Source organism: Lampetra fluviatilis, chromosome 31 (assembly GCF_964198595.1).
Source record: "Lampetra fluviatilis chromosome 31, kcLamFluv1.1, whole genome shotgun sequence".
Taxonomy (NCBI): domain Eukaryota; kingdom Metazoa; phylum Chordata; class Hyperoartia; order Petromyzontiformes; family Petromyzontidae; genus Lampetra; species Lampetra fluviatilis.
The window spans coordinates 4,176,526-4,200,784 of NC_136305.1; the positions used below are offsets into that span (position 1 = coordinate 4,176,526).

Here is a 24,259-nt window from a genome sequence, read left to right on the forward strand (position 1 = left end):
ACCGTTGGCCACCTACGGTGCGACAGAAGATCAACACATACACGGCCTGTGTCTGTGGCCCCCACCTGGGCCTGCATCGGGAATACTGAAAGAGGTTGGGTCGCGAACCGTTTGGGAGGTCGCAAACCTGTGCAGCCTTTTGGCGTCATCTGGTCCAACACCAATGGAGACTAGGCTCTAAGAAAAGCTGTCTCGGGTGTGGACCAATCAACTTCCAGGACAGTGCATATCATTATCAGAGTTGTTTCTTTTTTTTGCATTTTGACTGCTTGTGTTGTGGTTATTGCAAACATGATGCCTTGTAGAAAGGTGTCAGTTTTTGTACCAGTTGAAAGGGTAAAAACCTATTCTAGATTTGAAGCTTTCGTAACTGCAAGGATTCATATTCTTAGGTTTTTTTCGGTAAAGTCACGTAGGTAAAAAATTAAAATTAATAAAAGTAAAATAAAATAAAAATCACGACGTTTCGGAGGCAACACAAGCCTCCGCCTTCAGGTGGAACCGTCACAGCCACGACAGCTGTATCAAGTAACCACGACAGCTGTATCAACTTGATACAGCTGTCGTGGCTATGACGGTTCCACCTGAAGACGGAGGCTTGTGTTGCCTCCGAAAGGTCGTGATTTTAATTTTATTTTCCTTTTATTAATTTAAATTTTTTACTTACGTGACTTTACCGAAAAAAATCTAAGAATATAAAAACCTATTACTATACTGTGCAGCCCTGTTTGAGTTGTGTGCGGCCCTCGCTTGGGCATGCGTCTGATACCCGTCAGCTTGGGCTCACACCTCTGAACTAAAACTAAACAATAAAATGTTTTAGTTTACCAGGTAAGCCTCACTGAGCTCTTTAGCTCTTTTCAGAAGCAACCTGGCCACACTTGATAGCGCAACGAAGTTGGTTAATACTCGCGTGGAAATGTATAGCAGCTAAACACTCTAAACGCGTGATGTTGATTCGAACTGTGGAGGGAAAACCAGAAGACCCGGAGAAATTCCACGCGACCACGGGGCAGACCAGAGAACACACACTTCAAATATACAGCAGCAGGCGTCAGTCAGGGTTGGGGATCGAACCCACGACCTCCTGCAGAGCAGGCGAGGGAGTTAACATCTCGCCAAGCTGTGGCTGTTCGCATAGGTGTCTCTTGGGATTGAATGCGATTGTGGAATCCCAAGAAGTGACGTTTTGAGTTTGGGCCTTTGGGTTTTGGAGAATCTCCAATTTAGTTTTTTTTGAGACAATAGCCCAAACGGCTTGTCACACATGTGTGCCGTATGTGGACACGATGTAATAATTCTAGATTTGAAGCTTTCGTGACTGCAATGATTCATATTCTTAGGTTTTTTCGGTAAAGTCACGTAGGTAAAAAATTAAAATTAATAAAAGTAAAATAAAAATAAAATAAAAATCACGTTTTCTTGGAATTTCACTTACTTGATACAGCTATCGTGCTGTGACAGTTCCACCTGAAGACGGAGGCTTGTGTTGCCTCCGAAACGTCGTGATTTTTATTTTATTTTCATTTAACTTTTATTAATTTAATTTTTTTATCTACGTGACTTTACCGAAAAAAACCTAAGAATACGATGTAATAAGTTGAGGCAAAGTGAAGGTGCAGTTGAAACGCATGTCAAAATGTGTGGTATACAATCTCATTAAAATACCAAACACAACCACAAGTCATAAACATACATTTTATTTGATATACGTTATATAAAACATTTATTAGCAAGGCAAATATAATTTTTGACTTAAAACTTTCGTGACTGCAGGAATTCATATTATTGGTTCTTTCGTTAAAGTCACGTAAATAGAAAATATAAATAATAAAATCTAATAAAAATAAGAAAAAACTTAAAATAATACATTGAAAATAATAAAAGCTATTTTTTTAAATTCTTTTTTTCTATGTACGTGACTTTACCGAAAGAACCAAGAATAGGCAAATAGTATTACTACTGTGCTGTAATATTTCAGCCATACATTGAAAAAACACACAAAAGCTTTACTGCCACTTTTAAGTGACCTTTCATTGCCCATGTGTATAGCGGCTTGCAGTGGCTGTGGAGATCACGTGACCCCTTCACGAACGATGTTTTCCAATACGCGAATCGAATAACATAGATTCGTGGTACAACGCGATTCCACGCAGGTTATTTACTGTGGGACTGCGGTGGGCTTAAGAATCGATATGCATCGATGGATCGATGCATCCTTGTGTTAACCCCCCCCAACCCCCGAAGCCCCGAACCACGTGTAGTGGTCCAACAATGTGCAAGTCACAGTAGGGGGACCACAAAGGTATTGCTCTGCTATCTGCAGTCTATCAATGCAAACGATCAAGCAACCAAATTGTCTTCCAATTACCAAAACGTGGTTAACCGTATTATTAAAAAAAATTAAGCGCATAATTCTATGAAATTAATGTTAATTAACGTATATATTTTTTAATTAAATTATGACTGACAACACATTTTTAACAAACCCTCAATTGTTCTGTCGCTTTTCGGCACGTCGCGAGTACCCCTTTGATGGGACCCCGTCCAGGAAGCCGGGGCCCGGCGTTCGCGAAGGCACGCCGCATTGAGGAGTTACTTGACGTAATAATAAACGCCTTGGAGGCAGATCTCTGCGCGTTCTCTCCGCTTACATTGCATCGCGCGTGTGCCCTCAGGGCGAATTTTATATTGAAATAAGCCGTGGGGGGGGGGGCATAAAGTAAATAAATTATTAATGTGGGTTGTGGGGGGGTTGGTGGGACGACGACGACGACTTCCGCTGTCAGTGTTGAAGGCAAACGCGAGGCCGCCTTTGTCAGGACATGCGCGTTGGAGGCTTTAATCGAAGCGTTACAACCACCACCACCTTTCCGTGTTGATTACTATTACTACTACTACCCATATAAGAGAGTCAATCGTGTTAAGTGTAAGTCGCTGCCCACCAACCTCCGTTGTACCGAGGCGTTCGCGGCTGTTCGGCGTGGCCGAGTGTGGGGAGGTAGTGGGGTCGAGCCCGTGGATTGATCCAGAAGTTTTGGGAAGGCACCCACGGTCCCCACTCGCCTTCTTTGGATCTCCCCCCCCCATCCTCCTCCTATCCTCTCGCCCGCGTGTCTCTTGTTAATGAATCGGACATCGCTGGGCTGTATACACTCCACGTTTACAACACGGGAGCCGTGTTCGTAACGAAAGACCGGCCCTAATACGCCCGAACAAAGAAGCAATAATACGTGTAACTGTTACAGGAACAAGCCATTTGGTAGTCGTGGTAAGAAGCCGGAGGGGGGGGGGGGGAACGGGAGTAGTAGCAGCAGCAGGAGGATTAAACAGCAGAATCGGCACTGGTGGTGAGAGAAACGAGCAGCTTGAAGGGCATCTTCACAACACTCTCGACCGAAGCATCAAGAAACCAGCAGCATCATCGGCAAGAGAGAGAGGGGGGGAAGGAGCCAGACTTCGTGGGTGGAATCAGGAAGGCCATATAAAGTCACGGCAACTGCATGAGCAAAAGGCGGAGGCAGAGGCCGGCTGTATAAGAAGAAGAAGCAGCAGCAACAAGAACAAACAACCGACGACCAAGCAGCCCTACTATCAAGAGCTGTAGTTAACAGAGCAAGGAGCGAGAAGGCCATTAAGTGCCAACAGCAGTTGTGGGTCTCCATCGTCAAGAAAAACCACCACCAACAACAACAACACCAGCACCACCATGTACCCGCTGAAGAAGTACTTCACAGAGGGCCTCATCCAGCTCACCATCATGCTCAGCTTGTTACGCATGGACCCGGACACCTACCTGATGGGTGGCCCTGGTCAACAACACCAGCACCAGCAGCACCTTCACGACCTGCTGCTTGTGCAGGGCCCGGCTCACACCCGGCCCGGCTGGGACACGATACCCGGCGGCTTCCAGGGCCCTGGCCTGGGTCTGGGTGGTCCTGGTCCTGCCTTGCTGCTCCACCCCAAGAATCCCGACGCCGCCTTCCTTGACGGCTTCTGGGACATGCGACGTCTCCTCGATGAGGTTCGATCCCTCGATCGGATTCGAGCCGGCACCACGGACATAGCCGCGTGGCTCGTGCACAGCCACGGCGGAGGGGCCTCGGCCTCCTCCTCTTCGGCGTCTGCGGCGGGCGGTGAGACGGAAGGCGGTGGTGGTGGTGGCGTGGGTGGTGGTGGTGGTGATGTGGAGGTGGTGGGACAGGGCCAGCCTGGAGGTGGTGGTGGTGGAGGTGGTGGTGTGGTGGTGGTGGAGACACGGACTGCTGCTGGGCAGGAGGAGGCTCGTGCGTTGGAGGAGAGGCCCTTGGCTGCTGGTGCCGAGGCTATGACGGTGGGAGGCAGCGAACTGACTAAAGAGGTATTCGCACACACACGCACGGACATCGTGTAGGGGTTTCAATCATCGGTTCATTCATTCGATTGCCTTGCGTTGATTTTGCCGTCGTTTGCTGTCGAGCCGGAATCTCGCGGACACGCGGATTTTGATTTGTTTCGAAGCTGAACGCGATCCGGGCCTTGTGTGTCGGTGTTTGAATGGGGCGGCCACCCACCCCCGATGCATGTCAGGGTGTCATAGGCGTCTCTTGGTGTACAGCACTGAGCAGCCCCAGTGCCGTGTGTGTCCAAATCTATTATACCCTCCGAGCGATGATGCTCCATGCACAATAACGATGGTAAGTCGTCGTCCAATCAACACAAACGTCTGCACGGTGCACTCTCTTTTAGAAAAATCGTCCCGCAGAATCGTAATCGATTATCACGATTCTCTTAACCCTTACCAAAGTAACCCAAAGCAGCAAGGATCAACAACAGCACGCACAGAAACATGAACCATTTTAACCACGCGCTGTCTTGTATTACTTTTTTTTAAATCGGCCCTACTCGTTTTGAACATTGGTTACGAAACTGCCTTTGTGTGCTTGTTTTGATGCTTGGCTTTAAACAACGATGGGCCGATGTTGTAATGGGTTACGTGTTGCGGTGATTTATAACACTCCTTAAAACAAACCATAGTCCCAATAATCCCATCGTGAAGGGAACGATGAAAGATTAAAGTGTACAGTAAACAAGGGCGCTGCTGGATAACATTTTATTGTTGATGATGGTATTTTCGATATTGATGTCACAAGTCCCATCAAAATGGCTCCCTTGCTCTCTGAATGAGTCAATAGGGCAACCACTCCCCCATCTCTTTCTCTCTGTTGGTGACACTTGAGTAGATGGTGGTGCTCATTCCACATTCCTCTGGCAGGAGTCACTTTAGGCATCGGCTGGGCCTCTGTTAGCACCGTTTTTGACTGTATGACGGAACCGCGTTCACTCTTGACAGGTCTGAACATCGGCGCCTTCGTGTCGGGTAGTGGACCTGTGCATCCCTTTGCTGGTCCACTGCTGGATGAGGGCCTCCCTTACAGAGTTGCGGGTCGTGGGGAGTTCTTTGCCAATACTTCACCTTTGCTGGCCATAGAATTTCAGTGCAATTTTAATTTTGCTGCACCTGGCGTCTGCTGCCTGATCAGTAGCAGCAAGCGGCCACCTCGACCTATAACAACAGCCTGGTTTGTGCTTTGGTGGTGGTCACCCATCCGAACACCACCCAGACTCAAAGACCTGCTGAGCTTTCGAGATTTTGAAAGAAGCGTTGCAGGTGAATTGGTCGTGAGCTTGTGTAGATACATTATCATTACAAGATACGTTTTTTCACATTCTCTCGGGGTATCGTATTACAGAACTTGTCCATCTGCTCCTGTAGATAACAGAGCCGTTGATTCATTTCACTTACAGAGATCACAGAACTATTAATCTCGCAATCTTCCAGGTGGTGGGTGTGTACGAATCCTATTACGCTCCCCTTGTGTACATGCCCTCTGCTCTCCCTTGCTCAAGAGGTATTTTATCAAAAGACCTGCCCCGCACCCGGTTAAATACAGGACACCGGCCTGAACAAACATGTCCAAGAATGGATTATGTTTAATTGTTATTTATGTAACGTCGAGAAGAGAAAATTGCAAGGGAAACAGTGTCCACTTCAACCACATCATGTAGACTGGGGCAGAAAAGTGGTAATTTATGCACTACTTACTGTCCCAGGCTCCTAAAAACCATAAACCCTCACTCACAATCCTAAACCACGTGACCCTCAACCCCAAACCCTAAATCTTATACCCGGAATGCTAACCATAACCCTAAACCATAACTCCGAATCCAAACCTTAGCACCTATCCCCTAATCCATAACCACGAAACCATAAACCTAAACCCTATCCCACAACCCCTAACTCATAATAATCCCCAAACTCAAACACTGGGTCATATGTCCCCTGGGCTGTGAACCTAACCCTTAAGCCATAACACCCCCCCCCCGCCCCCCTCTTAATCTTAACAATAAACCTTTCTTGGAAATTAGAGACGAGGCGTTGCTTAATATTTCATCAACTGAAAACCAATGAGGAAAGAAGGGCTGTGGTTGCATAAAACTCTGGTAGGTCTTTTTTTTGAAACTTATCTCACACCCGGTGGTTCTTGCAGGGGTTCTGTGGTGGTACGTGAGAAAGTTGGCACGAGCGCATGCTTGAGGTGCTGTCACATTTCATCTTTGGGAAGTGGTTTGGCAGGCAACACATTATTATTTGTGGGCCATTAGGATCACAGGTTATGGCCAATTAACAATGGCCTCCACTTTAATCACGTGGGCCCTTTTTTAAATCCTTTATATTAAGTTCACTTGCTTGCTTGCTTAGGACCGTGCAAATCTTTCGGTCGTTTTTTAACCCACTTCCCGTGATCCAATCGAGCTGACATTTTGCACACAGACTCGTTGTGCGTGACAATGTATTTTCGTGAAAATTTTTTTCTAAAATTTTACACTTTTTTAGGAAAAAATAAATTATATTTAATTACCAATTGCTTAATGGTGGCAGCCATTCATCTGACCCATAGGTGGCAGCCATCTCAAGCCAGAGGACGAGAGGACTCTAGCCGCCACGCATATAAAGGATTTATAGTGAAAAACTTTGTTTTTACAGGTTAATTTTTGGTTCTTTTATAATCGGCTTGAATAATGCTTCAAGACTTCTGCAAATTATCACGAAACGTCGTGATTTTTATTTTTCACCTACGTGACTTTACCGAAAGAACCAAAGAGTATGGATCCTTGCAGTCACGAAAACTTCAAATCTAGAATGAAATGATCACCAAGCCATGAAAAACGCTAGTAGTTAAACGGCGCATATACGAGGTGATTAACATGGACATCTCTTATTGGGCGGGAGGCGGGGAGGAAATTTAAGTGAAGGCTGCAAAGTCTAAAACAGATGTGAATAGAGTTGGCTTGCATCACATTGCATAAGTCGCGCGCCCTCCCTCCCGCCCACCCTAAGATGCACGTGTCGCTTTAGTGGTGGTGGTGTTACCTGCCTCTTGCAAAACATTGTGGTGTGAATAGTTTACACACAACACTCCACGCATCACTGGCCGTCCGTCACCCACCACTATACCGGCCAATCACAGGCTTCTGCAACTGAAGCGCCGGTGCATTTGTTTAATCAAGCGGGGGGGGGGGGTGTTTTTGTAGTTTCCTGGTTTACAATGCGCGGGGATCATTTGAGTACAAGGGATATTTTTTTTTACAGCGGGGGTGGTCAAAAAAAAGCCACCGCCTGATTGTGTGCGGTGAGTTTCATGGCCGTCCTCCAGCTTTAGTTGGTGGAGAAGAAATAGGGCCCTCCCATTCAAGAAAGTGAGAGTTTCATTCCTGGCCAGGGTCAACTTTGAGCCCCTTTAGTCCTCTCCACGGTTGTGAAAGTGAGCACCACCTGGCCACACACTAAACTTGGGGCCTTACTGAGACTCGGTGGCTTTTGGCTTGTCGTAAATGCACTACACTATGAACCCAGCGACCTGAGTTTTATTCCTGGCCAAGGCTAGCATCAGTGGTTGCGCGATATCTTAACTGGTCCTGTGAGTGATATCTCACCGGTCCTGTGAGTGATAGATTAACTCCCACGACTTATACGGCATGAGAGGTGGTGGGGGGAGGGGGTGGCCTTCATCCAACAGTGGATCTAAAAAGGGCTGTCGTTTTAAAAGAATATCATTAGACACCAGCATGGGACTGAAATTAATGAATAGTATGTTTAATAACCAGGCACGTAAACAGGCGTTGGCTTTAGGTCAATTAGTGGTGCGTCAAAAAAAGAACATTCAGCTCTTAATACATCATCACAAACATGCAGCAGTGTAGAGACGGAGAGCTATACATCAGATCTTGTAATGGGAAAATCGGCGATTTGAAAAACATGATCTTAGCCACGCTGGGTGAGTGCCATGACCTCCTTCACATAGACCCAGCACTAACCTCCCCAGGCCACCCTGTTCACTTTTGGCTAGCCGGAGAGGATTACAATAAATGGTTGGGGTGCATGGTAAACACTCACCGTGTCCCTGCCACCACCATTTGTGTGCGTGTGTTTACGAGTCCAAAAGTGGATCACTTGACTCGCTGCTGCCCTCATGCAATCCGCCCCCCCCCAACCAGATTCTATTGGTGGGTGCCCAGACGTAACTCATCCAAGTAGAAGTCGATCCCGAGTTACTCCACCCTGGCTATGCGTAGGTGTCACTGCCGCAGTCGTGGGCGCAGCAGTGCGTGTGGGCGCATATCTGGGGTAGTGGAGAGTTTGATTCCCGCTCACAGTCGACACCAGTGACGATTATGTGAACGGATCGTGGACCTTCCCTAGGTCAACTCGACCTCAAATGATTAGCTGGTGTGGCGTGTCAACATCGCCACTGGGGAGGCCAAGGTTTCCGGGCGTGGTGCTGGCATCCCACCCCTTCGTGTGCCGTGTTGGCCTTCATAGGTGCTCGCTAACAGCACTTTCACCCAACAGTCTGTTAAGGCTATTTTGGGGAGTTTTGTCTTTGTGCGCATATCTCCTTTACCCTGTGAGGCACCATGGCAATGTTATGGCATTTGTCACCGGCAGTCATCGCTGGCGGCAACAACTCTTACTTGCGACTGGATTGGAACTGGCATCAAGTCGATGAGTCCTGAGGGTAGAGCGGTCGTGCAATGGTTGGCGGATCAGTTCTTAGGACGATGTCGAATGGCAGTTTTGTTGTACTGAGGGCCGCAGAACTCGATAACTCAACGACGTCTGTCAGGAAGACTTTCCTAACATAGCTTTATGATATATTGATATGGGATTACTTTATTGGTCAAGAACGTCGCAGGCTTTATTCGAACCTGGAAGATGGTACGCTTTGGTGGTTCTCGCCGACGGGAACACGTGGAGTGGGATTGGCCACAGATCCCTTGGGGGGGGGCGGTGGGGGTCTGCTCCCTTGTTGCCTAGCGCGATGATGACCTCTAGATCGTCTGGCAGGCCGTGGTAGCCTTGGTGACAGATTGGGAATTTACCACAAAGTAATCTGTGATGTGTTTTTCTTTTGGGGCAAGCCTAGGAACCAAGGGCAGATTGGGAATTTACCACAAGGTAATCTGTGATTTATTTTTTATTTTTGGGACGAGCCCTCGGAACAAAGGATCCTTCCGTCTGCGTGAAGCAGATGTCCCTTAATAGCTTCAGGCTTTGAAATGCGAATTCTCCCTGGAACAATGGTTGTAAAAAAACCAGCTGGTCTGAAGTGGGTTAGGATTAGTGTTGCTTGTCCCTGTGGTCAGTGTCAAATTTCCATCATGTGACTGCTGGGGAAAGGCAATGTGTCTATTGCAAACACATTCAGTGTTAGCTCTCACCCCCCCCCCAGGATGCGTTTCAACGCAGCTGGACATCGCAGCCAGTCTCGTCCCGACCGCGAACATTCAGCCGGCCAATCGGGTTACGTTCTCGTGAACTAGCTGGGGAGGGCTCTCGATTTCCATTGGTTGCTCGCTTCGTAAAAGCACCCAGTGATAGGAGGGCGGTGTTGTCATGTCGGGTTGAATCGTACTGCTGCGTAGGATTCCGTGCGGTTGTGCCGTGCACAGCTGTGCTATGGTTTGATGTTTTTTTTAAATTATGGTTGTGTTGCGCCGTGCGGTGTTGGTTCGCCACGACATCCGACTTTGTTTTCCTCCCGTGTGCTGGTAGCCGCTTCAGGAAGCGGCTCGCGTCCTCGTTATCGTGAGCCCGCTCCTGCAGAAGCTGCCAGCACGCGGAAGTGAAACGTCGGATGTCCTTCACCCCCCACCCCCGCACATCCCAATTAGCACGGTTGGCTACGTACGGTGCGAAAGAAGTTCTACATGTCTGAGCAACACACAGCGGTACAACCCGAAAACGCAGGGTGGTGGAGGGGGGTTGCTGGGAGAAAAGGTGAAGGTTGTTGGGTTGTTTAAACAGATAAATAATCTTCCCCTGGCCAAGGGTACAGGTTGTCATCGTATTGCACCATGCACTCTCTGGTTTTGGCATGGCCCGTGCTCTTTGCCGTCTTCCGGCTTTACTGTCACGCTCCCGGAGGCGGAATATATTTATCTGGTTCGCGGATAATGAGCAACGTGGAATTTTTTTAAAAAGTGTTTAATTGGCGACTGGTTGTTATAAATTTCCACATGATAAGCCACTTTGTTGACCTATCAATCGTGGCCAGGTCACTTCTGAAAAAGAAATGTATAGCTCAGTGGGCCTTACCTGGTAAAATAAAATAAATGTTAATAGTAGCTTTAGTTTCATTCAGACCACTGGGCTGTCATTTTTGGCAGCCTAAATGCAAACTTTTGTTCAGATTTGTTTTAGTTGTAAGCATAGGATTGACTAATATTCGTGGCAAATCTCAGTCTTTTAGCCTTTCTATAATAACATCATTAGAAAAAGGCATCTGCCACTGTCACCATCATGCATGTACAACAGATTTCTTTTTTTTACTGCCAAATGCCCCTGTGGCTCAGCCCTGAGAGGTTTCCAAGAACCAAACTGCTGCAAGGCAACATGGAACGATTGGCTTGCTCCATATCCACATGCTGTAAAAGTAACCGAGGCATTTTCTGAGTACAAGTTAAATGCCCCAGTGTGGTTGGAGCTTGTCCCATTCATCCCAGAAATATTTGTTTGGTTTATGACTGACGGACCTTGGCTGGCTTTCACCACGATGTCACAGTGACCTTCCGTCATGGTCTCCGATATCAAAATAGGAGGCTTTCTCATCATTAGTAGCTCCTAAAATGTCTCGCATCTGAACTCCATCTCGTCATAAACAACAAATGCTTTAGTAGAAAAACCCATCGCATAGCCATGATTAGCCTATTGCTGGATGAAGGGCCCTCTCCCCAGGCTCTGATCATGCGATGTGAACAATCCAAGCAGCAGCCGATGTCGGCTCAGTTGTGTCGCCGCCTTTGGCTGTCGTTCTGTCATTAGCTTCAAGCCTCTGGAATCAATCCTTTCCAGCAACATGTCCTACCCCCAAGGCCGCCGAACCTGCCTGTGTTCTCTAATCCAACGTGTTCCTCTGTCTCTCTCATTTGCCCATAACTGATGTAAAAAGCACTATGGTGTCAGAAGTCTGGTAGAAAAAAAACCTTATACTCTTAGTTCTTTCGGTAAAGTCACGTAGGTAAAAAATGAAATAAAAATTTATAAAAATAAAAATCACGACGTTTCGGAGGCAACACAAGTCTCCGTCATCAGGTGGGACCGTCACAGCCAGATTTGCTGCAGCAAACGTCGTGATTTTTATTTTTATAAATTTTTATTTAATTTTTTACCTACGTGACTTTGCCAAAAGAATTAAGAGTATGAATCCTTGCAGCCACGAAAGCTTCAAATCTAGAAGAAAAAAAACCTATTCAAGTTGTCCATATCGTGATTTGTCGATGTGCCCAAAACTGATCTCGTGATGGCTTCAGCCTTAATCATTACTCAGAAACGTGTACTATTTATATCCGTTGGACATGTTGACAGAAATAATATAATTGTAATTTAACTTGTTTTCACAGGGAAGACACGCCGAGTGTTTAAACTTTACGTGGGATATTTGGACAATTTTCTGAGCGGGTTTTTTTGTACGTGTTGGAACAAAACATTCCATGGTGCCTGGAGAAAATCGAGCGCGATGGGTACATCAAAATCTCTGCATGGATAGGTTCAAAACTTACCATCTCTACTCCCTCACAAAGAAAGTCATCTTAGTTACCAGGCATAGCTGACAACCGAGATGACCTATAATATGAATGCTTGTTGAGGGCATCCCCATCCCTTACCAGTAATTTATCTATACTTTAGCATAATCAAGGGTTTTGTTGAAGTAGTAACGAATGTCACGTTTTGTTTGTGACAAAGCTCGCTAAATTTGCTGTGTCAGGTGGTGGCGGGTTTAACGACACATTTATATTCACTCAATCTAACCCAAAAAAAACCTTTATGGATAATATTAGTTGCGAAAGCCTACTACGTGTGAAACCTACTTTAGCACTTTCGACAATAACACTGCCGTAAAACAGAAAAAGATCTCTGCTGCGAAGAATGAACATTGCCCAAAATGTCACCTATTATATAAATTTTTTTCTCTCTCGATTGGGCAACGCTGTTTTACGAATCCGTGAGCGGCCTCCTGTTTATTTGTGCTCGTGCGCCCAATGCAGTCCTCGCCTCTTTTAAACATTTCTAACTCCTTTAAATACTCCACCACTGACCGGTAACAGTGTAAAGTATCATTTCGATTTAAAGCTTTCGTGACTGCAGGGATTCATCTTCTTGGTTCTTTCGGTAAAGTCACGTAGAAGGGAAATAATAAAATAATGCAAATAAAACATTTAATAATTCTCACGACGTTTCGGCCACAACGCAAGCAGCCGTCCTCAGGTGAAGAACAGGTCTGTCGGAAAGACAGCGTCTGAATGTTCAGACGCTGTCTTTCCGACAGACCTGTTCTTATTTTATTATGTTTTATTTTTATTATTTATTATTTCCCTTCTACGTGACTTTACCGAAAGAACCAAGAAGAAAAAAAGTGTAAAGTATCGTCATTTTTTTATTAAATCCACGATGATCGATTTGTTTTAATTTCGAGACTTGACACATGATGGGTGTTGTCATCCCCCCCCCTGCCCGCTCCATAGCTTTGGCAACACAACATACCCACAAACGTCCACACACACACACCCCTTTTTCTTTACCTTCGTCTGCAGAGTGCAGACTGCACACAAAGGCATCGACTCACTCTCTCGCACGCATGCGGGCACCGAAGTGGCTCCGAGTCGAGGGGTGGGGCACTGCAACTGCTGTTGCTGAGCGTTGAGGCTGTTTTCTGGGCTACTGCCTCCCCCCCGGTTGCGTTGTTTTTTTACCCGGCAATCTGCCCGCCGTTTCTTAACCCCATCCCACCTACGTCGTCAACGGGACGAGGTGTCCACCTGCAAGCTGTAGTCAAGTTTCAAGTTTCATTTACTAGGTATAGCCCTGTGAGCCATTCGGCTCTTGAATCGGGTGCAACCGCAACAAACAAAAAAAGAAAAACATGAACAAGAAAACATCTTAAAGTGACTATGTGCAAACAGAAAATCCAAGAAAAGACAGCAAAATATTGCAGAAAAAGCTCTGTACTACAACAAACAAACATGGCCAACCCGAAAAACTTTTCAAAAATCACCAAAATAAAGCCATAAAAGCAATGAAACGGTGATCATAGGAACTGTGACCGAATTTTCACAATAAACGACGTAAACAACATGTACTACCAAACTTTGCAGCCATAGCTGGCTGCGTGAGTCACTCCACAACAGCAGGAGCATCAGTCGGAGTGTCAACATTTTTCAATGCACCTTTAAGATCAACACACTAAATCAAAACACAGGTCATACACCGTTGGCCAAGGAGAACAACAAGGCGGCAGCCCACCCCTGGCCCCCCATAGGGGGCTGCCTCGTAGACGTTTCTGCCAAACAACCAAAATAGCTTTTTGTTGTTTGGCTTGATGAATCTTAAGTTGGGACGGACTTTCGTCGGATCGTAAGAATCCTTGTTTCTTGTTTTAGCTCGACTGCGGGGCGGCAGGTTCGACGCAGTGTTGGCACTTCCGTGGAAGTTGTTTTAAATGGAAGTGTATTAAAAGCTTTCTTTGCCAGCGTTTTTGATTTTCCAGGAATTGAAACTGGATATCCATTATTTGCCGTCTGATATCACATGGCGAGCTATTTCGGCATCGACAAGCTTTGTCAATGATGTCATCTCGATCTTGATCACAACTTGTAGTTGCGCGAACCATGCGTGTGAATGTGCCCGGCAGTATTAAGTGTCTCTGCTTGTAAGGGACACTTAAAAACAAACCCCACAGATGACCTGTAAACAAGTTGTGGCCTGCCCTGGGTCAAAGTAAAATTACACACGGGGAAGGTGGCGTGACTGTTTACACACCCAATTGACATCATATCCTGTCATGCCCTGTCTGCTCAACAACTACGGGAAGAGCAAGCGTTGGCTTGGGGGAGGCCTTCATCTAGCAGTGGAGCGGTCACGGCTGGCCATGAGTGTCGCTCTGTGGCAAAGTGTCTTATGAGAGGCTGGTCCCTTCCAGGGAAATGTGGAATTTACGCAGCTGGCTTCAGCTTGCCATTAGGAAATCGGCTCTGCTCCATTGTGCTTTTTGAGCAGACTGATACACTTGGTAACTTTTTACTGCTTTGCGGTAAAGTAACACGCCTAGAGCGATGTGATCTTCTCTGGCGTAGGAGTGAAATGGTTTGGTTTTGTGCGTGACACAAGACCTCGCTAATGAATTGGCTGCTTTGCGCGTTTCGCCCCAGGACCTGGACCTCATCGAGGTGCTGTGGCGTCAGGACGTGGACTTGGGCGCGGAGCGCGTCGCCTTCGACTCGCTGCACCGCCAGCGGCAGGCCAAGGAGGAGCGGTTCCCAGGAGCCGGTGGCGGTGTTGATGGGACGAACGCGGAGGCGGTCGACGGGGAGACGGGCGAGGCTGTGGAGGGGGGAACGTCTGATGAGCGGCTCGTGCAGGTGAGCGGGGTGAGCGGGGTGAGGGGGGTGAGCGGGGGTCCCCTTGGGAGTCGTGCAACAACAGCGGGCTGATTTTCCCCGATTTAAAATTGGTGTCTTGCGCCCACGGTTAGGAATTTGCTTTTCTTTAAATGCGTCGGCAAACTCAAATCAGCTCTGCGTCACTTCTCATCTCGGCCCATTCCAATGCACCCCAACTGTAGTCCGAACCAAGGAGACACCAACACACAGGTGGCAGCTGTCCCTGGGCTGCACAAGGTGAACGACTGGACATCTATGAAAAGAGCTTTATAGCTCATCGGATTCCTCCAGTAGATATATAATAATTTTTCTGATTCTGAACGCTGCTGGCCTGTAAGAAGTGGGCATGAGTCTGCCAGTAGGGGGGTGATGTTGCGATTAGATTTTTCCCAATGAAGTAATTTTGTGATTCAATTTATCAAATTTGTCAGACTGCGCTTTATTCTTTGGTCAACACACCCGTGGGCAGTTGAACACATAGTAGTAGTAGTAGGCCTTCAAGACCAATATCAATAATAAGGGTTTTTTGGGTTACATCGCGTAAATATAAATGTGTCGCTAAAACCCGCCACCACCCGACACAGCCAATTAGTAAAGTTTGTCACCTAAACAAAACGTGCCAATTAGTTACTATGTCAGCACACAGGTGTGTTGGAGAGTAAGCCCACAACATTTACACCCGCAGTATTAACCAGGGCCGCCGCTGGGCCTCAAACTGCAAAACCTCCACATCAAGCGGCAAACACGCTCCAGCTTGGCCATGTACCCGCCGTAAATTGTGCGTGTGCGAGACACAACGATTGGTTAACATTTACATAAGGTAGTTAAATTGAAAAAGTGTGTTTAAAATTAGTTTTTTATGCAGGTATTATTAAGTGGGATGGGACCATCGATTCACTCCACTTGAGTAGTTTTTGGTTTATTCATAACTCCATCTATGGACCTCTAGTAGTAAGTATACAGGTCCCTACGTGCATCTGTGGGTCACTGCCTAAGTGTTTGTAAGTCTACGGGGTCTATGTATGCCTACGAGTGTCCATGGGAGGCATTAACTTAGATTCACTACACTTCTACTATACTTTTAAGTTGCCAGGTAAGGCCCACTGAGCTTTATAGCTCTTTTTCAGAAGCGACCTGGCCACAAATGACAGCCCAACGAAGTGGCTCATCATGCGGAAATGCATAGCAGCCAAACACACTGAACGCGTGTTGTTTAAAAATGTAGAGGGACAAAAACCGGAGGACCCAGAGAAAAATCCACTGGACCACGGAGAGAGAGACGCAAACTCCAAATATACTGCATGTATCAGAGTCGGGCTCGAACCCACGACCTCCTGTACAGCAGACGAGGTAGTCGGCTGTACTGGTTCAGTGTCTCTGACCCTCGAGCCACCCATGCGACCTGCTCAACGAGGTTGAGAGTCCCTCTTAATTGCAATTCTGTTTAGCAAGACAGTTGACACTTCATGAGATGAGCCACACCCCTTGTGCTTTGAAACCGAGCCTGGGGCGTGTGTTGCTAATGAACGAGGGTCTTGCCCGAGTCGCCGGGAACACGGCCGATCTCATCAGATCCTGCAAGCTAATCGGGGCTTGAGCCTCGATGATGCTTGGATGAGAGACCATCTATGTATCAGGAGTTGTAGACGCCCGATTTGTATATGGCACGGTTGGCTACGTACCATGCGACAGAAGTTCATCATGCGCACATTCATAGGCAACTGTGGGTTGCTATGATGTGGGGCAACAGAGGCCATTGCAGCATTTAATTGTCATACCCCATTTCCTTTTCTCCCAATGTCCGTGCTTCTCGTTAATTTGCCAACCCCGCATCGGTAAGAAACGTGGTCAAGGTGTGGTCTAATAACCCACGTGGACCCGCACGCCGTGCGGAGGCTTTCATCCAGCAGTGGACTGGCACGAGTTCTGTACGCAAGATTTTATTTTAGCTGGGTCTTGTCGATCGAGTTTGGCGACCCTGAAAATGTTTCCTCACCTGGTACACTCCATCCAGTATAACTCTGTGTGGCTGTGGCTATTTAGAGACACCGGGAAAATATTTGGGTGGGAAATTAAGCCCCGGGTGTGTGTGTGTGTTGTGCCTGCACACAAAGTGTCTCCAAAGAAATGGCATCCTGTGTGGCGACGTCACAATGTGTCGGTGTGTTGGTGCCACTCCCACATAGGGAGCGGTCGCGCAGTGGTTACTGCGCTCCACTAACAAACCCGGTGACCAGAGTTTGATTCCTGCTCACGACCAGTAATTTTGGCCTTTATCTGAACCGGTCCCGGGTCTCCCCTAGGTTGACTCGGTTTCAAATAAGTACTATCGCCACTTGGGAGACCGGGCGTGGTGCTGGCCACCGACCCCACCTCGTGTACCGGCCTTCATAGGTGCTCGCTATAACAGCCCCAAGCCCCCAACAGTCTGTTAATGGTATATGGCGGGGTCTTTGTCTTGTGTCACTCCCACAGCCCGCGACTTTGCCGAGCGAAACGTTTAGTCTGGACGAGTGCCTGCAGTTGCTGGAAGCGAACTTTCCCTTCGGCGAGGGGAGCGAGGTGAGACGCTGCGTGCGATGCCAGATACGGGCTTCACGTTCTTCACCTTCCTGAGGCTGATGCGGCGGCTGCTGTTTTAAACCTACAAAAGTTTACTATTTTTATTTTAGCAGGTATGTCCCACTGAGCCCGGTATAACCGGGTTTTTAACTAAACCCTGTTATTTGCAAGAAAGCCTGTGGCATGGTCGAGCGATTAGTGCGTTTGCCGCTCATTGAAGAGGTTAGTGGTTTGAGCCCAGCGGGGGCCGCCCTGGTGAATTATTACCGCGGGTGTATTAAACTGAAGAAATGCGCGCAGGCCGATTCGCAGTGGCCGTCAAAGATCCTGCGACGTTCGTCAACGAGATGTGTCGACCGTTGAGCAGCGACGCGCTCCAAATTGACCAATTTGGAAAATTATCACGCACGTTGCTCGACTGGGTAAAAGCCGCAAAGCAACGTGTCACCCCCCCCCCCCCCCCCCCCATATTTGTGTGTGAAACCTAGCACCTTTGTGGTAGCCTTGCACTATCAGAACTGCAAGAATGTCATATTTACTCGATTAATATATTATATTGCTATTCATAGAAATATATGTAGAGATAGCAATGTGGTATAAAGCTTTAAAAAAACCTGCCACCGAAACCGAATATTACAAGCCAATTGAGCTCTAGGAGCGTGATTTATTAAAATAGATATTAATTTTAGGGGGCCCCCTAAAAATAAAAAAGCGCGACACGCTATTTTAGGTGACGCACTACATGTGACCTGCAATCACATGAGGGGAGGATATTGCGGTTCACCACCAAGTGTTTTAGTGTGCGAGGTCTTCGCGTGACTCCCCCTGATTGCACGCAAGAATCCATCAATCTTCTCCCCCCCTCCCCCCCGGCGGTCGATAACGCCTCTGATTTGTAACCAGGTGTGCTGGGAGCCCTTTGCACCACCCAGAATTTTGAAGGCATTTCTCTATTTAGCGCCTCTCAACGGCGTCGCCAAATTGCCGGTCCTTGACCACACTCCGCGTGCCGTAGGAGGGGGAGGTGTAAGTCTCATTGGGCGGCCGATTGTTGATTTTGAGGATTTGGCTCGACATTGGTCCTGTGCGTGTTTTCTTGAAACCACCTGCTGGGGGCAACGTGGTTAACGGCGGCGTTGCGGTCGGCGCACTGCGCCACAAGTCTACTCTGTGCGTGTGTGTATGTTGAACTTCTTTCGCAATGTACCTAGCGAACTGCTAATCGGAGGTGCGGGGAGGGAAGACAACAAATTAAACACGAAAAGCAGTGCTAAAGATAAGAGTTTTATCAATCTTTGATGATTTAATAGTCCATAGCTCCAGTGGCTTCCTAATATCAGACGGAAGAGACCCACAGAGAATGTATTTCTCATCGTATGTAGGCAACTGTGCTAATTAGAGGTGTTGGGGGAGGGGGGGTAACAAACCAAACTCACAAAGCAGTTGTAAAGGAATGAGTTCATACTCTTAGGTTTGTTCGGTAAAGTCACGTAGGTAAAAATAAATAATACAACTAAATAATAAAAAGAATAATAGAAATAAAATAATAAATTGCGACGTTTCGGAGGCAACACAAGTCTCCGTCATCAGGTGGGACCGTCACAGCTAAAATTCGAATGACTTTGATACAGTAAATTTTAGCTGTGACGGTCCCACCTGATGACAGAGACTTGTGTTGCCTCCGAAACGTCGTGATTTATAATTTTATTTCTATTATTATTATTTTTTCCTACGTGACTTTACCGAAAAAACCTACGAATCCTTGCCTTCACGAAAGCTTCAAATCTAGAAGTAATGAGTTGTCAATTTACATTTAAAGGTGCATAGCTCCCCGTAGCCTCCTATTACATCAGAAGGATTACAGGCCATGATGGCGAATATTTGAATGAGTGCAAGGGCCACCCCAAACCCAGGTCAACTCGGCCTTAAGTAAATACCTGGTGCAGTGTGTAAACACCAGCACTGGTGGTGCTGGTGGTCACCCCTTCATCCGGCCCGCCAGCCTTTAATTGGTGCTTGCTACAACGGCACTTGCCCTAATGGATGGAGTACGTACGGTTGGCTACATGGGAGATCTTGATTTTCTTTCCCCCCACCCGCTGGTTCCGCCCGCCCCCCCCCCACCTTCTAATGAAGAATTTAAAAACGGACATTAAATTGCAACGAGTCGTGTTCAAATTGTATCGCCGTTACAATATAAGAAAGGGGCCTTGAGTCTTGGCAGGTAGGTGTTCTCAAGGGACCATCGTTTGAAGGAATACAATTCTGACCGATGGGCTTGAAAGATTAATGATGATAATTTTACGTGGGGTTGGTTTCTTGACTGTGCTCTGCCGAGGCCATCCGCGTCATTCGTGAGTTGATCGACGTGGCCAGGGGGCCCTGGGCTCGGAAATGTTGAGCCGGCGTCGATGAGATTCCCAGTTCAATTCCATGTTTGTGATCTCCGTGATTAAACCGGGAGTGAGCTGATGGTGTCATCCAAACTCAAGGCCCCTTTCTAATATGACATTATTGAGACCCATAGACTGACATACAAACCTTTAGACTTGCATATTCATAGGCTTAGATAGACCCATAGACTTACACTTACCCCTATACCCACAAACTTAAACAGGAAACTCATAGACTTACACAGACTTCGATGCACTTGTTCATGTAGATACTCGTAGGCTTACGGGGACCCATAGGCTGAGATGATATAGAGATCCATAGGGCTTCCATCTGAACACGTTGCGATTAGACCAGCAACTCAAGTCTTAACGAGCCAACGGTCTCAGCCTGATCACCAATGAACTGCCCAACAAACAAATCCAGTAGCAGTGACTCGAAAATTACTGACAGTGGCGGCGGTGGTGGTGGTGGTTGTGTGAAGCAGGTTGCCGTGCCACCGCAGCAGCAGCAGCCGCCGCCGCGTGTTGGCCTGGCCCTGCCGACAATGACAGCGGCTGGGGTGGCCGATCGGGCCGCCCCTCCTCGCTCGACCGCGCTGGACCGGCACTTGCAGGAGCTGCTCTCCCTGCCCGAGTTTGAGGTGAGGACGGGCAGCTCTTCGGGACGTGATGGCGAGCGTCCTTTATGTCTTAAATGTCATCTTATACCCTTCGCCGTTCCCCGCTGAATCTCGGAATGTGCAGGGGGTTCGCGTGAATTTTGTACTGTGGCACACGCCCTCCCGCATGGCCTTGCGGGATCCTTGGTACGTCTTTAGATCGGAAGACGTACAGATAAGCATATTTTATTGAAAGTACGTACGTACGTGTACGTCATCAGAATGGGAAAGGTTTAATTATCATCCGGGAAACCCTCCGTGTGGTTCCGAGCTCCAAACTGGGTGTGCCTTTCTCTGTGTTCCGGCCTAAATAGGCGCTCACCGACCGCACTTTCCCCAGCAGTCTGTGTAACGCGTGGATCTTTGCGTCCGCGCGCAGGCGCTGGCGGCCACCAACGACAGCTTCCCCGACGCCTACGACTCGGCGCTGCTGCCGGAGCTCGCCGGCGACGCTGGGCGGGGCTCGCTGCTCCTCTCGTCGCTCAACGCCTCCTCGTGCCCCATCACCCGCGACGTCAGCCTGCACGACGCCGCCGCCACCGCGGGGGCGGCCGCTCGCGATGAAGCGGCCCTCCTCGCCGCGGCCGCCGCCGCCGCGGCGAGGAGGGCCGCGTCGTCGCGAGCGGCCCCCGTGGCCCGCGGGCCCTTCTCGTCGCCGCCGTCGTCGCCGCCGTCGTCGTCGTTCTTCTTCAGCAGTGGCTTCGAGGCGCTCGACCCGTGCCACTCGCGCAACTTCTTCCGGCTCGACTCGTCCGACGGCGCCGACGTCATGGACATGGAGCTGGGAGCGCCGCTGGGAGCGCCGCTCGCCCCGCGCCTCTCCTCCGACCTGTCGGACGAGGCGCTCACGGGGCTCCTGGACCCGGCCTTCCTCGACGAGCTCAGCCTCATGGATCTCACGGACGAGGAGGGCATGGACATCGTCGGCCCCGCCGCCCCCCCCGCGGCCGGCGGTTGCTCCTCTTTTTCCTCCTCTTCCCCATCGTCATCGTCATCCTCCTCTTCCGCCTTCTCTTCCACCTCTTCCTCCCCGACCGGAGAGGTCGTCGCCGTCCTGACGCCGCCCCGTTCCGACTCTCTGCTCTCCGCGTGCGACGGAATCTCCGGCTTCTTCGGCATCCCCACGATGAGCAGAGAGCAGAGTGGTGCCGATGCTGGGCAGCAGCTGCAGCAGCTGCGGCAGCAGCAGGGCGAAGCGGGGGAGATGCTCGGAGCGACTCGGCGCACAAGCCTCTGTGCTGAGCTTGACTCTGACTCGGGCCTCTCTCTCGGCTCGAGTCCCCGCGCCTCGTCGCCCAGCTCGTCCATCACGGCCGGTGACGAGGAGGAGGAGGAGGAGGAGGGGGCGGTGGGCTACAGCGACGGGGAGACGATGGATGTGGACTCGTCCTCGGACGACGAAGACGACGACGACGACGACGAGGAGGAAGAAGAGGAGGGCGCCGTCGGGGGCTACCAGCCCGAGTACCGCAAGTTCTGCCGCATGGACTTCCGCAACCCGGACAGCTTCCGCTCGATGCCCTCGCTCGACCACGTGCAGCACAACCACACGTACAACCTGCAGGCCGGCGTCACGCCGGCGCAGCACAAGCAGCAGCAGCAGGGCAAGCTGTCGTCCGCACCGTCGCCGGCTTCCGCGTCGAGCAAGGACCGTCCGTCGACGCGCCTGTCCCGCGACGAGCGCCGCGCGCGCGCCATGAAGATCCCCTTCTCCACGGAGAAGATCATCAACCTGCCCGTGGAGGACTTCAACGCGCTGCTCAGCGGCCACCGGCTCTCCGAGCCGCAGCTGGCGCTCGTGCGCGACATCCGCCGGCGCGGCAAGAACAAGGTGGCGGCGCAGAACTGCCGCAAGCGCAAGCTGGACACCCTGCTGACGCTGGAGGGCGAGCTGGCCGCGCTGAGGCGGCGCAAGGACGAGCTGCTGCGCGAGAAGCTGGAGAGCGGGCGGGCGCTGCGGGGGCTGCGCCTCAAGCTCGGGGAGCTGCACGCCGAGGTGCTGGCTTCGCTGCGCGACGGCCGAGGCGCCGGCCGGAGGCCGCTGAGGCAGGCGGAGCTGCTGCTGCTTCAGCGCGTGAGCGAGGCGGGGGCGGTCGGGGCGGCCGCCGGCGATGACGGCGGCGCGGCGGAGGCCGCGGGCGCGACGGCGGTGGCGTCGCGTGACCGGGCCGCGTCGGCGCAGAGGCGCGCAGGCGGCGGCAAGAAGGGCAAGAAACAGGAGAAGAAGGAGTAGGCTGGGGAGGGAGTGAGAGCGGTCGGGTGGCAGAGAGAGGCCGATTTCATACAATAAGCTGAACGGCATTGTGGGTGTGTAGAGCCGCAATACCCCACCCCTCCTCCCCGCGCGTGCCGCGACAGGGCTCGTGCGCGTGTATGTACATACATATATGCCTTCATCCAGCAGCGGATTGATCACGGCTCACGGCGATGACGCTTCATATATGCACGGCGGTCCCGCTTCGGGCGGAAGTGCGACTGCTATACGAGATATCGCAGCTGTATCTGCGCCACGGCAACTGTGCGGTTACTCCCGGTTTTGCCCTCGTTAGGGATCATCAGTACAGCGTAGCCCTGCTTTTACCCTGCTGCCACGATTGTGCCTAGGGGCCATCGTCATAGAGAAGGGGGGGGCCCTTATCCTGACAAACTGCGGGGGTGTGGAGGGGGGGGGCTGTGTACAATAAGGGACTGGCGCAGTGCGGGAGGAGGGGTGGGCTTGGTGAACATGGCTCTGGGAATCCCCCCCCCTCCCATTGAGTGGGATGCATGCGAAGGCGGAAACACCAAAAATGCGAGAGAGCGGGCGAGGAGAGACGCGTTGCGACGGCCCCGTTGCGCCCGCCCCGTTGCACGTGTCGCTTGCAGCTCTGACGCGGGGGGGGGGGGCGGGGGGGGGAGTTCCCTGACGGGCGGGAAGGGAACTGTCTGGCTTCGTCCTACGTTGGGGCAAGCGCAGAGAAGGCCGGCGTCATGCCGTCGCGGCGCTCCGCTTTGGCACATTGATGAGCGAGTGGGGAGAAAGAGCGACCCGGCTGTGAGGACGTCTTGGCTGTGCGAGAATGGGGATGCGTGTCCGTGTCGTTGAACGTGCGAGTGTCTTTCATTGTGAGCGTGTGTGCGCGCCTGCGTGAGTGCGCACCTGTGTGTAAGTGTGTGTTGTGCCTGTGCGGTAGTGCAACGGTTAGCGCTAAAAACCCGGCGACCAGAGTTCCACTCACGGCCAACACCAGTGACGATTATCTGAACCGGTCCTGGGGCCTCCCCTAGGTCGACTCAGCCTCAAGTGAGTACCTGATGCGGTGTAAACATTGCCACTGGGGAGACAAAGGTGGCCGGGCGTGTTGCTGGCCACCAACCACCTCGTGTAACGTGCCACCCTTCATAGGTGCTCGCTAAACAGCACTTGTCCCAAAAGTCTGTTAAGGATACACGGAGGATTTTTGTCTTGTCTGACAACGAGCATGCGTGAGTTTGTCTTCGTATGGGGAGCGGTGGCGTAGTGGTTAGTACACGGTGCTAACCAACCTAGGCCACCCGAGGTAGATTCCAGGCCACAGCAGTCATCGGTGCCGATGTTGAAAACAAACGGCAGTCCAGGCGTGGTGCTGGCCACCCACCCACCCCCTTCGTACGCCATGCCGGCCTTGATATGTGCTCGCTTGACAG

At 50.1% G+C, this 24,259-nt stretch overlaps 1 protein-coding gene across 2 annotated transcripts; it reads left to right on the forward strand.

The window, feature by feature from the left end:
* Positions 1-2,734: 2,734 nt before the first annotated feature.
* NFE2L1 (NFE2 like bZIP transcription factor 1) lies at positions 2,735-23,470 on the forward strand. 2 transcript variants are annotated; one of them, XM_078870910.1, is made up of 5 exons: positions 2,735-4,360; positions 14,749-14,958; positions 17,455-17,541; positions 20,417-20,575; positions 20,973-23,470. In XM_078870910.1, exons 1-5 carry the CDS (start codon positions 3,710-3,712, stop codon positions 22,824-22,826), a joined length of 2,961 nt encoding a protein of 986 aa, XP_078727036.1. In that variant the 5' UTR covers positions 2,735-3,709; the 3' UTR covers positions 22,827-23,470. The 2 variants fall into 2 exon arrangements, with proteins under 2 accessions (XP_078727036.1, XP_078727037.1); XM_078870911.1 differs by having other exon boundaries at positions 20,420-20,575.
* Positions 23,471-24,259: the final 789 nt, after the last annotated feature.